At 39.2% G+C, this 14,428-nt stretch overlaps 2 protein-coding genes across 2 annotated transcripts; both read left to right on the forward strand.

The window, feature by feature from the left end:
• Positions 1–7,696: 7,696 nt before the first annotated feature.
• Positions 7,697–8,521, forward strand: LOC137407036 (uncharacterized). Its single transcript, XM_068093642.1, has one exon. It carries the CDS (start codon positions 7,697–7,699, stop codon positions 8,519–8,521), a length of 825 nt encoding a protein of 274 aa, XP_067949743.1.
• A 597-nt stretch (positions 8,522–9,118) lies between these two features.
• LOC137407037 (uncharacterized) lies at positions 9,119–9,861 on the forward strand. The gene is made up of 2 exons (XM_068093643.1): positions 9,119–9,567; positions 9,714–9,861. The coding sequence occupies exons 1-2, from the start codon at positions 9,119–9,121 to the stop codon at positions 9,859–9,861; spliced, it is 597 nt and encodes a 198-aa protein (XP_067949744.1).
• The last annotated feature ends 4,567 nt before the right edge of the window (positions 9,862–14,428 follow it).

A 14,428-nucleotide genomic window follows, 5' to 3' on the forward strand; every position in this document is an offset into this window, starting at 1 on the left:
GTCTGTCGAGACAGCAGAAGAAGGCATACCAATCTTGCCATGGCTTGGATCGACTATAAAAAGGCTTATGACTCAATTCCCCATAGTTGAATATTTGAGCGCCTCAGTATGTACAATGTTCACCCTGATCTGGTGGCATTCATCAAGATGTCAATGACCAAATGGAAGACGGAACTGGAGGCTAATGGCAAAAAGCTGGCGAGTGTAAAAATTAAGCGAGGCATCTATCAAGGTGACTCCTTATTACCGCTGCTCTTCTGCATATGCCTAAACCCTCTAAGCAATATGCTGGAGGAGACTCACTATAGGTACCAGTTTAAGAGCGGCACCAAGATAAACCACCTCTTCTACATGAATGACATCAAGCTGTATGCTAACAAAAAAAGGGATATTGATTCGTTAATACACCTCACTCAGGTATACAGCAAGGACATCGAAATGACCTTCGGTATTGAGAAATGTGGAAGGTTAATTTTTAAGAAAAACCATTCTATGCTCACAGATGGCCTAAGAATGCCAACTGGTACCATCAAAAATATAGAAGAAGGGTATAAGAACTTAGGGATTATGCAAAGCAACATCAACCACGAAGCCGAAGTACGTCACAAAGCCATTACTGAATACAAGAAACGCCTTCGGCAGGTCTTACGAAGCCAGCTCAATGCCAAGAACCAAGTCATGGCAATAAATACCTACACGCTGCCAGTAATAAGATATCCAGCAGGCATAATAAAGTGGACTGAGGAAGCCATCAAGGAAACGGATATAGCAACTCTTAAACTGCTGACCATGCATGGAGCACTCCACCCAAAATCTGATACTACTAGATTTTATCTCGATAGGAAAGATGGCGGTAAGGGACTCAAAAGTGTACAGCAGACAGTGAAGGAGGAAGAGCAAAGCATCAAAACCTATGCAGCCTCCATGGCCACTTCAGATAAGTTGCTAGCTGAATTTCAATCGGCTGCTCTAACAATGGACCTTCGCGCTGATGATGAGGAAATTGACTGGCACACGAAACCTCTTCATGGTGCTTACTACCGACAAGTATCTAAAGTTGACGATCTTCACAAGACATATATGTGGCTGAACAAAAGAACCCTATCGGCCAATACAGAGTCGCTAATCATGGCAGCCCAGGAGCAAGTGCTCCCAACAATGCAACTCCAAACAAAAATCTATCACACTAGAGACGAACCTAGATGCAGACTGTGCTAAGATGCACCTGAGACCAGCCAACACATCATCAGTGGATGCAAGAAGCTAGCAGGAAATGCATACACTGAGCGGCATAATCATGTCGCAGGTGTTGTGTATAGAAGTATATGTGACGAGTATGGCCTTAACAAACCGCAACACTTGTAGAAAACTCCTGGTAGGGTGAATGAAAATGACCGCGCTAAGATCCTCTGGGACTTCTACATCCGGACTGACAAGCATGTCTTAGCAAACCAACCAGATATAGGGGTGGTGGACAAGGAGAACAAGAGGGCTACTATAATAGATATAGCAGTACCCAACGGCTACAAGATAGCCAGCAAAGAAAAAGAAAAGGTAGAGAAATATCTCCCTCTTGGAGAAGAGATTGATAAATGCTGGGATGTAAGAACAACTGTAATCCCAGTAGTCATTGGGGCACTGGGCGCAATAACACCGGCGCATAAAATGTGGCTTGCCCAAATACCAACATCAATTAACTCAGGTGAGTTTCAGAAAAGTGCGCTACTGGAAACAGCTAAGATCTTGAGGCTAGTGCTCAAACTGCCAGGTCTCTGGTAGGAGACCCGAGTTAGAGCAGAAACTACTACCCAAAACGGATTAACCGAGGTGAGGAAACAATTATATATATAGTATATATTATTATAATATATTATTATTACTATATAAATATAGTAACAATTATTATATAGTATATATATATATCTACTATATAAACGGCAATCATTGTGTGTGTGATTGAGTGTCCGCCTTATAGAGTACTGTACTTTTTCGGCTATTAGCCGCCACTAGGTATTTAGTGCGCATTAACGGGAATCTCCTGTTAGTACACGCCTCCATACATACCCTATTCATCGTAGGGATGGACGATAAATACTGATAGTATGCTGATATCGTATCTTTAGGAGTTGTCTTCTTGATATATTGAGTTACCGATAACTCCCAAATATTGGTGATGCAATAGATCATAGAGCTGTCTTTCCTTTTTCGAGTCGGCCGTACGAAGCAAACTTAATTAATATGTGTAAGTAGTAAACTTAAACTAGTAGTAAATATTGGTAGTGAATTGAATAAAATTTACTACTCATTAAATAAATTAATGAGGAATAAATTACATCTAATTAATTTTTTCTGCCAAAGTGTACCGGGAAGGTCATGAACTGCGTAATATAGCTAAAGTTAGAAAGCGGAGGTAGTCTAGAATGTTGATATTCTACCAAACGACATCATCAGTCTAACTCATTATCTTTTCTACATTTTTGTCTTAGTCTAGAACTTCCAGGTTTAAGGAAAGATCCAATAAGATTGTTACACGCTGGCAGAGGGTCTTTAACTAACCTGAGGTGGGAGATTCGGAGGACAAAAAGGTATTCTTTTAGAGTCCGGATTTCTAACCTGGAGGATGCACTGGGATCGAGATCAACTCAAGAACGCTATTTGAATTATAGTAGTTTTGAAATCAAGGTACTTTGAATTATTACATTGATTGCATTTATCAGTAATCGTGATTGATTGAGATAGCTACACTAGGTTTCATTTAGTGTTATTATAGCATTGCTTTATTTAGTAAAAGGAGCTATATCAATATCGTAGATTTTGCCAACATGTTAACAAGCACTGCTATGTAAAAAATTTGTTGTATCTATACTCTGTGCATTTTTATTCTGTGTAATCACAAAAATCTGAATGTCATCAACCTAAGTAATTACATGTATTTGTTTTCTAAAACAATGGCGTTTTCAAAACTGTTTTTAATTTGGAAATTCTCAACCAAAATATTACTAGAAAGTCCACTGTCATACAACCCACGACCAAAGAGATGGCCAGAGATATTGGCAAAAAAATAAAGGGTACTAATGGTTGAGAAATGCAATATTAGCAATCAAATGGCTCTGCAGTGCAATAGGATAACTGCAATGGTAGCTGTAATGTAATGGGTGTGGGTGTTATTATATACAACAATAAGCAATAATGAATGGAAAATATATATTTTCCCCCTGCAACAGGAGAAATGCAATATTGGCCAATATTAGAAGTAAAATGCACTGATATTTTTAGAATAATCAATTTTATTAATATAGTAATATTAGAAAACCAATACACAATTTTGTTTACATTTCAAAACGTCATAGGTAGCAATACCGAGAAGTTGTGGTATTTATATAGGTTTTTAGAAAATTTATTTAAAAAGTGTTTGGTCATGACAAACAACAACAATGAAAGGAAAATATTACACGTTTATATTTCTCCCTTGCAATAGGAGAAATGCAATGTTGGCCAATATTATAAGTAAAATGCACTGATATTATTAAAATAACTAATATTGTTAATATAGTAATACAGCAATAATAGAAAACCTATGTGCGTTAATGCGTCTCGAAGATTTCTGCAAACTGCAGCAAAATAAAAGCTGTTATAAAAGTGTTATAAAGCTGTAGGCCCAATTTACTGTAATGTATGTAATTCAACAACAATAAAGAAATATGTTTATTATAACTCTGAAATGCAAAATTAGAAGTAAAATGGCAAGCTACTGTGTACTATACACAGTTTGAAAGTTGGTTGCGTTGAATGTAGAATGGTTTTGATAAGCGATCTTTAACAGAAAGCGGATTGGAGCATTCACTCGTATAAAAATGTAGCAAAATAAAAAATGTTCTCGTCATGAAGGGGCGCTGTAGTTTGGCCTTAGCTTGTACGTAAGTTGTAAAGAATTTCGGCTAACGTTTTAAATAATGAAACCTTCGGTGATTGGACAAAAAAAATAGGCTGATAAACGGTGTACCACAATTTCGTACCTGTAAATCGGTCTACGCCTCAAACGGTCTACGTTTATTACAAAAACCTTCGAATAAATTCGATTACAAGTAAACAGCACCATAGACTGGTAAAATGAACACGGTTTTCTCGTGAAATACGCACTACTAAATAGTTCTACAATCGGTCACACGGCTTTATTGGCGTTTCAATTTTCGGTCTTAACTTTTATTAAACCGAGCTTTTCAAGCTTTTTGGGGCAATTTTCGTTCAAATAAATCTGTCTATTTGTGTATAATCCGATCAGATGGGTAAGTTTAAAGATAATACCGATAATTTACAAAGACTTGGTAACATATTTAAATAGGTTTAAATGTGTTCTGTATCGTTAGGATACTTTAACGACTTTACATTCCGATGCTTAAATTTCTTGATGAAATTTCTAGCCAAGGGTTCGTCTCATTGTTGATGAATAATTTTCGTAAGTTGTGTGCACATGCATTTATCATAAAAACTCCCACACATCGCTCCGCTCGTTTGCTCGTGGGAAAATTAAATTCTATAGAGAAATCTTAGGACAAACCTGTCACTACCATAAAATTCCTAAAGATCGTTGGTTATGTTATCAACGGATAATAAAATTCAGTTACTAGCAATTGCTGGGAAAGTCGCAATTATGCGTCTACGGCGGTCGACCGTAGAAAACGCATAAATGAGTCTATTTCAGTGAAAGGGTTAAAAACGTTGGATTTGCCACTGTTTGTGATAGTAAACATGTTCATTTCCTTCCACAGCTGAGTTACTTTTACTTTTTTTTCCAGCTACGAGTACCACAGAACTACAGAACTTGCGCGGGTACTGCTACTGCGTTTTACCTACTAAATTTATACTTCAAAAAGGTAAACACTTCTCATTCAATGTTGTATTGTTTATGAATTGCCACGTATCCACTACTTAAAAACGTTGGATTTGACACTGTTTGTGATAGTAAGCATGTTCATTACCTTGCGCAGCTGACTTATTTTTATTTTTTTCCAGCTATGAGTACTACAGAACTACAGCTACTACTGAACTTGCACGGGCACTCCAAGCATTGCGATAGGCGACGGTGAGAAGAAAGCGAGCAGCGTATATTACAAAAAAGCACACCATCTTATTCACTTTTAGAAACGCTTGAAGCAGTACAATGCCTCCAAAAAACCTACTGCCCAAACGCAAGAACAGATTGATTCCCGTAGAGAAAGTGACCAAATTCGCAAAGCAGCAGCTAGACGAGCAGAAACTGCAGAGCAAACACAGTTACACCTACAACGAGACCGAATAGCTACTGCATCTGCTAGAAGTGCAAAGACTGCAGAGCAAACACAGCTACGCCTACAACGACACAGAATAGCTACTGCATCTGCTAGAAGTGCAGAAACTGCAGAGCAAACACAGTTACGCCTACAACGAGACCGAATAGCTACTGCGTCTGCAAGAAGTGCAGAAACTGCAGAGCAAACACAGTTACGCCTACAACGAGACAGAATAGCTACTGCATCTGCTAGAAGTGCAGAAACTGCAGAGCAAACACAGCTTCGCCTTCAACGAAACAGAATAGCAGCTGCTAGAAGAGCACAAACCACCGAACAAACACAGGTACATTGAGAGGAGGCCAGAATAGATACTGCAGCGGCTAGAAGTGCAGAGACGGCTGAGCCGACCCAGCAGCGACTCTCACGGCAAGATAAACTAACGACAGCAGCTGCTTAGCCGCCACAACCTACCAGGCGCCGTGCATGGGGCAGAAAACTTTGCACTTGACTATAATACTGTAACACAGTATAGGGCCCATCAGAAATTTTTTATGGAACGAATGTCTAAAAGATGTTCCAGATGTAATGCTTTACGTTAGAAGGACGAGAGGCCAGGAATTTGTTGCAACAATGGGAAAGTTCGCCTACAACCACTCTCTGAGGATATTCCACCTGTATTGACTCACCTATTCCAAGGCGCAAATCCTGATTCTGAACATTTTTTGGGCAATATACGAAGATATAACAGCTGTTTTCAAATGACATCATTTGAAGCTAAAACTATTGATGAGCCTGGATTTAACCCAAATTTCAAGGTTCAGCGTCAACTCTACCATTTGATTGGATCCTTGCTTCCGATACCGGGTCAGCAACAACAGTTCCTGCAAATCTATTTCATGGGTGACTAGCAGGCAGAAACAGAACGTCAGCATTGTATTGTTGAGAAGTGTGATTAAACGTAATCTGTGAGCTGCAGGATGTTCAACACGAGCAAAATAAATATGTGCGTGATTTCAAAACTGCTCGGGAAAGGCTGCCTGAAAACACAGATGACTTGCAAATTGTCATTCATGCTGACAAACACCCTGTTGGAGAGCATGAAAGGAGATTCAATGCTCCTGTCATAGATGAAGTTGCCATTCAAATAGTTGGACAGCAGTTTGAAAGGCGGGATATTGTTCTGCAGTTACGCAGCAATGAACTGTGGAGGATATTTGAGACGCACATAGCATATGACGCCCTGGAGTATCCACTCATTTTCTGGCGAAGTGACGATGGCTAGAACTTTCAGCTGCGATAGTCTGACACTCGCACAGGAGAGCCAGGTACACAAAAGGTTTCTGCTATAGATTTTTATGCTATCAGGCTGATGGCTCGTGATGGTAGCTTCAACTACATCCACAGGTGCCGAAAGCTTTTTTGCAGTTTGCAGTTGATATGTACGCTAAAATTGAAACTCAAAGACTTAGCTTTGTCCACCACCATCAGACACGGCTAAGAGCTGATGACTACATCCACCTGCGTGATGCAGTGGCTGATGATCGCAATGCAAACCAACTAGGTAACATGGTGATTTGACCTTCGTCTTTTACTGGTGGTCCGCGCTACATGCACGAGCGTACACAGGATGCCATGACATATGTGCGACATTACGGCAGACCAGACCTCTTCATCACATTTACCTGCAACAGCAAATGGGATGAGATTTCCAATGAATTGCTGCCTGGTCAGCAAAGCTATGACAGACACGATGTGGTTGCAACATTGTTTCACCTAAAACTAAAGCAACTAATGGATTACATCACCACCGGTGCAATATTTGGTGCTGTGTGATGCCATATGTACACCATTGAATGGCAAAAACGTGGACTCCCTCATGCACACATTCTAATTTGGTTATGTGATCGCATCAGGCCAGAACAGGTAAATCGTGTCATTTCTGCAGAAATACCAAATCGAGTGGAAGACCCTGAGCTACTCGAAATTGTCACCAAGCACATGGTACATGGTCCATGTGGCCAGCTAAAGCCCGGTTCACCCTGCATGAAATACGGCACATGTACCAAGAAGTACCCTAAGGCTTTCCTTAAAGACACAGTTACTGGCATAGATAGGTATCCATTGTATCATCGTCAAACTGCTGATGATGGAGGTTTCACCAAACAACACACATTGCGAGCTGTTGGAGAAGCCTACGACATCACTTTGGACATTAGATGGATAGTGCCTTACTGCCCTTTGCTGTCCAAAGTATTCAATGCGCACATCAATGTTGAGTTTTGCAACTCAGTGAGGTCCATCAAATACATTCACAAATATGTCAATAAGGGTAGTGATCAAGCAGTGTCGGCTTGGAAAGAGATGGAGCTCAGGTTGATGAAGTAGCTCGCTATGAGAGTCGAAGGTACATCAGTGCAAATGAAGCAATGTGGCGCATCTTCAGTCTCCCCACTCATGCACGACACCCGACTGTCCAGCATCTGAGTGTCCATCTTGAGAATGGCCAGAGAGTGTATTTCACTGAAGCAAATCTTCAGCAACAACTTCAAGAACCACGTGACACTACCCTAACAGCCTTTTTCAAGCTTTGTACACTTGATGATTTTGCCAGGACGCTTCTCTACTGCCAATTGCCAGCCTATTACACCTTTGACGCATCCACAAATTGCTGGAAGAGAAGAGATCAAAGAGCTGCAGTGCCTGATCATCCTGGCATATATCAAACTGATGCCCTAGCATGGGTATACACTGTTCACCCCAACAATCGTGAATGTTTCTTTCTTCGAATCATGCTGCATCACTTGGTTGGCCCAATGTCCTTTCAGCATTTAAGAACTGTTGAAGGTCATGTCTGTGCCACTTTCCATGAAGCATGCAAGCGTTTGGAGCTATTGGAAGATGATGCACAGTGGAGGGAAGCCTTGGAAAAAGCTGCAATTGTACGGTCACCTGCCCAACTGCACAAGTTGTTTGCTATTATGTTGAGCACCTGCCAGTCTTCTCACCCTCTTCAGCTGTGGCAAGAGTTTAAGGAACATTTGGCTGAAGTCATCCTGTTTCATGAGCGACAACCGCTTCAGGATCAACAACTGAAGTTCACAGATAGAATATTCAATATTGCTCTTATATTTATTAAGGACCAAGTGCTCGAGGTCACAAACAACAACCTCTCAGTTTATGGACTTCACAGGCCTGTCACAGTCCCTGCAACCTGTTGTTTGCAGGGAAATACTACACGGAACAGCGTATGACCGTGAAGAGCTTCATCGCCATGTTGAAACCAATGAACCGCTGCTGCTGGAAGAGCAAAGAGCTGCATATAACACGGTTTTGGAGAAAATTGAACAAAGCAGTGGTGGTATGGTGTTTCTTCACGCACCAGGTGGGACCAGCAAAACCTTTGTCACTAATCTTATATTGGCGAAAGTACGAGAGTCTGGAAATTTGCTTTGGCTGTAGCTTCATCTGGTATTGCAGCTACCTTACTCCCTGGTAGCGGCACTGCGCATTCAGCACTGAAACTGCCTCTTAATTTGGTCAGAACTGAGAATCCTGTGTGCAATATCAAAAAGAACAGTGGAGCTGCCCAACTTCTGCAACGGTGCGGTCTTATTCTGTGAGATGACTGCACAATGTTGCACAAGCTCGCATTTGAAGCTCTAAACCTTACACTAAAGGACTTGCGTGACAATAATAGACTTTTCGGTTGGGTAACTCTTTTACTTTCTGGAGATTTCTGCCAAACATTGCCTGTCATACAAAGAGGCACACCCACTGATGACATAATTGCATGTATCAAATCATCATTTTTGTGTCCGTCTGTTGTGCAGCTGCATTTGACACGAAACATGCGTGCCGCTATTCTTGGCAACAAAGCAAGTGCACATTTCGCTGCTGGACTGCTGCGTATTGGTACAGGGCGTTTGCCAGTCAGTGCTGAAAGTGGTTTGGTGTCACTTGATGGCTACGGCACTTTTGTGGATTCAACCGAGGAACTCCAGGAGAAAGTTTACCCTAATCTGCGACAGAGGTTCCAAGATGTTGATTGGTTATCTGAGCGAGCTATTATTTGCCTCCGGAATGATGCAGCTGCTGCCATAAACTCACAGCTTTTAGCCCAACTACCTGACAATTCAAAAACCTTCACTTCTGTTAATACGTCATTGACTGATGACGCTGCTGTAGAACATCCTGTAAAATTCTTAACCTCACTGGAATTGCTCGGACTTCCTGCTCATAAATTGCAGCTAAAGATAGGTACACCGATCGTGCTTCTTTGCAACCTCAATCCTCCAAAGTTATGTAATGGCACTCGGCTAATTGTTACGCAAATGTTTTTGCATGTATTCGGGCCAAAATCATTTCAGCATCTGGTAGAGGAGAATCTGTTTTTATTACAAGGATCCCAATTATTCTAACCGATCTACCATTTGAATTTAAAAGGATTCAGTTTCCCATCAGAGTCTGCTTCGCTATGACCATCAACAAGTCGCAAGGTCAGTCCCTCAAAGTAGCTGGTATCGACTTACTGTGCCCCTGCCTTAGCCATGGCCAGCTGCATGTTGCCAGCTCAAGAATAGGCACAAGCTGAAAACTTTATGTTCATACACCCGACAGAAAAAACAAAAAATGTTGTCTATCCACAAGTGTTGTGTTGATTAACATTGTGTTTTTGTTGTCATGCTTGCATTAAATTAACATTATGTTATTATTGTGTCATGCTATGTTCTTCATATACAGCTATATACCTACCTATTATCTGCATGCAGCATTTTCTAGCATGTTTTTCAGTATATACATATATTTTCATGCATTTTTTTTCCTTATTGTGTCTCATAAAAAGCGTCATGTTGGTGTTATGTTTTATTATTATAAGGTGCTAATGCTGTATCTGCCTTGACATCATACTGACTGTGCTGTTATACATGTAAATTTTACCGATAAATTTTATTAACACAACCACGTTACTGCAGCCCTGTTTGTATATACCATGTCAAAACACAGGCTATAGATGAAGAACTGGTGAGCCATGATTAGTGTTAGAAGTTTCCATTAGATGTAGAACTGTAGAAGTCATGTATAGTGCATGTAGATGTCTCCATTCAATAAATGCTGGCAATAGCTCAGCAGTGCAATAGCAAAATATTTTGTAGAGTTTTTTAAAACATGCACAATTTTTCAATACTGCCAGTTTGAACAACTTCAGTTTGCCTAGCAATGTCAATTTCATTATCAGTTCTCTGTACAAAAATAGGACAACCCCCATTTTAGTGGTTTGAGACTGATGCATTGTAGACTAGCTGTAAAACACATTTCAGATTTCCATTGTTCTCCCCAAAATGATTGACATGTATGACTGCGTATGCTGTCTGATCAGCCTAACAATTCTAGTAGACTGCAAAGTTGGAGTTGTTTTACAGTATGAAAGACAACTCTCAATAAACTTTTTGCTGTAAATGAATCTGATCCCGTTGACGGGTAATGCGGCTAGTATATATATACACTGATGAAGAAGAAGGTTGCAGTTCACTAGAAGAGAGTGCTCAATATTAAAATACAGCATGTATATAAAATATATTAAGAACTGAAAGCTTTTAAAAATGTTTTACTAGTTAAAGCTTCATGGTTGTTATCATTCATCAGGTAAAACTAAAATGATCTGAAGCTCATATGACTGTATGCAACAACACATCGAGTAGCTTAACGATAAAAGCCAGCTACATATAGTACAACAATTTAATTGGTTCATGTCACAGCATTGAAAATCCAGTGTTTATTTGAATACCTGCACTTTGACACAAGCTCTTTTTTGTGAGTTTAAACTTGCAAGCTCAGGTTTGTATAGAATGAAGTACTTCTCCCAAATACACAAATTACAGCGTTTACTGGTCTTATTGTAACTACTCGCTTTCTTCAATATTCTCCACTTGATGTCGTACTAGATGAACCGATCTTTAAGCTATCATATGTAACTACGTAGCTCTGTTGATGTTCGTTTTGATGGATTGTTGAAGCTGCTACGATGGTTGTAATATTTTTTCTTGAATGGGCCCTCTGTCAGGCCAACATATGTGTGTTTGGCAGCATCAGGTTTGTTGGTCATAACTGTAGCCTGATAGATGACAGAACTGGACGTGCATGCATTTGGCAGTGGACATGTATCTTCATCTCGACAGTTGCATGTTGCTGTTGGCTTTTCGTTTGATAGCTGTGCCTTGCTATTCGCAATAATCTGTCCAATATTCTTCATGCAGCTATAGCTAAGTTTTACATTGTTTCTATTAAATATGTAATAAAGCTTGTGATCTTTAGGAAATTCTTCACTCAGAGCTCTGAAGAAAAGCTTTCCTATATTGGTGGCAACATTTTTAGAGAAAAGGGGGTTATACCGAAGTATATTTCTCCTGCGTTTGTTTCGGGCGTTATGCGATGTTGTATTCTCACTATGTTAATTTATGATGGTATCTACTTCTATTAAGGGCTTCTTGGTGTTCTTTCGTATTTTATCTAAATATATTGATTGGATGATATTGTGGAGAGGCGCAGGTTGACTGATGGTGGAATCAAAAACATTCCAGCATCTGTATCATTCCAGATTTTATATATATATATATATATATATATATATATATATATATATATAAATATATAGATTCGAGATTTGTAACTTATTCTTTTTTACATACCGCTGTAAAGTTGATACTTGTTTGCATGTATGGATTTGGTGTTAGCTTTAGATTCTAAATGTGACTGAGAAGTGTTACCATAGGTCACATGTGTTTGCCTGATATTTTTCGAATGGGAAGATGTTATTTACGTGGGATAATCTCAACAAATATCTCTACCCCTTTCCACTCATGTACTGCTTTACTACTTAATCCCCTGGTACCATCAACTTATCGTCACAACTATGACTACTTGTAACTGCCATGAATTCAGATGTCGGTGTAGTCGGGGCTCCACAATTCTGATTATACACCCACACAAACTAAGTCAGATGCGCAGTATTAACTAGATACTAGCTGTACCATAGTCTGTTGCTCATTTCGTTATTTTGAACTTTTCATATGAAGCATACAGAATATAGAAAAATTTGATATGCACAAAAGTCTGTGTCATATTATACGCGAAGTAAATAAAAATATTTGGGTTCTTACAAAAACTCAGCAGCCATACTATAGATGCCATAAGCTTATACATGCATATAAACAATATATACATGGCTTTAGGATGAAAACCAATTAGGATGAATGAGCATTGCATTTTAAAAATAGAAGGAACCATGACTGACATAGTCAAGGACAGGGAGGGTCGAAACATTCAAATTTATATACGGTCATTAAATACCATTACTACGGATTTTAAATTATTAGGTAAAGGAAAACCTTTTCAAATAAGTAGTTTTAAAGATCAATTGTTACCTGAAGAGCATTTGTGGGTGACGGTGTGGCGGGAGGTCGCGTGGTCTAGCACCGAGAAGATGACGAGTAGACAGTTCAAAGCTACCGAGACTGAGCCGAGTCGCTAGGTGGCCAAAGACAGAGCCAGGTAGAGCAATCAAGTCGCCATCTGGTTGGCTGCTGAGTCGGCCCTGTAACCATGGGGCAAGGCTTACTGCATTGCAAGAGCTATATAAGGAGGCGTCCAAGCAACGAAAGACAGAAATCACCTGGCAGTCTTTAGCATGCAGTTCTCTTGTATGTGCACAAATTTTAATTGTATTGTATCATACTATATATATTTACAAGGTATATACATGTATATTTACAAGGTATATATATTTGGGTTGTACTCACATGGTTTGATTTTTGTGGATTAGTGAAAAGACAAAGCAGTTTCCTTTACAGTGGAAGCCTTTACAGCAGCTTCCTTTACAGCAGAGTAATTGAGAATAATCAGCCTTGAAGCTTGTTTAAATTGGCAGCAGGTTTATGTATAGAAGATTTTAACGGCTCAATATCAAGGTTACAGCTACTCGCTAAGTCATCTTAAGGATGCAGCTACTGGATAACTCATCTTAAGGTTACAGCTACTGGATAACTCATCTTAAGGTAACAGATACTGGATAACTCATATTTAGGTCACAGCTATCAGATAACTCATTTTAAGCCATCAATTTAAAAGATTTTTGTTGTCACCTTCATTAGCTCCACATGCAAGAATAACTCAGTGACCTTCAAGTTTAAGCACAAATGAGCTCTGATTCTTTTTGTTTTGCCTGTTCCTTTTATACAAATTTTCACTGGAAGGGCGCACCTCTTTATTTATGGCCTAGGTCTAAGCCACTCTGTTCTGAGTCATGCTGAGTTGGTGTAAACTTTGTCGAGGTACCTTCACAGGTGCTTTACAAAAGCACAATAATAATGAATAGAGTTTCTTTTTTTTACGATATCCGTGTAAGTTGAAATGATTAACATTTGTTCCTGTTGCCATGATTATTATTATTAATTAGTTAATAGCCACCATTGGTTGGGATTTTTTTTATTTTTAACACAAAATTCTACGCGGCTTTATGACAAGGGTTTATGCACATGCGCATTAAAAGCGATCGTTTTAATGCATGCGAAGACAAATTCTTGAGTTTCTAATCAGATAGATAAAACACTTGGAAATATAGCAGACTAAGCTGACACACTGAGAAGTAGCTAATACTGTAATCTCAGGAAACAGCTTTACAAAATCCATTATAAGGTGACTACCCTCTTTGTATCCTTCCACTTTAACCAAACAACCTTTTTGTTAACTTCATGTTTGTTACCATGTTTTTGTAACTGTCTCACTAGTTTTGAAATAAAAGACTCCAAATAAATTTAGCTCCATGTCATCGGTTTTAATATTTATATTTTTTTTCCTATTTTACAGTCTGAAAATATTTTATACAATCTAGTTTTATACAGTAATAATTTAAAACCTCGTACGGCATCTACAAACCTCGTGTGTTCGTAAAACTGTTGTAAGCTGACTCGAACATATTCAACAGTGGCACGCTACTTGCAAATGTGTTGGTTAGCTAGTATATGTACAAATAATACCTAAGTCAACTTTTCTATCTGATCTTTATATAAAACTAAGTCGGTGATCACTTAACAAGCTTTCAATAAAGTAAATAGCTGTAATACTAAGCAGAATATATGAGGTTTTTTGTTAACTATTAGCTC

This window comes from Watersipora subatra, chromosome 10 (assembly GCF_963576615.1).
Source record: "Watersipora subatra chromosome 10, tzWatSuba1.1, whole genome shotgun sequence".
NCBI classification, from domain to species: domain Eukaryota; kingdom Metazoa; phylum Bryozoa; class Gymnolaemata; order Cheilostomatida; family Watersiporidae; genus Watersipora; species Watersipora subatra.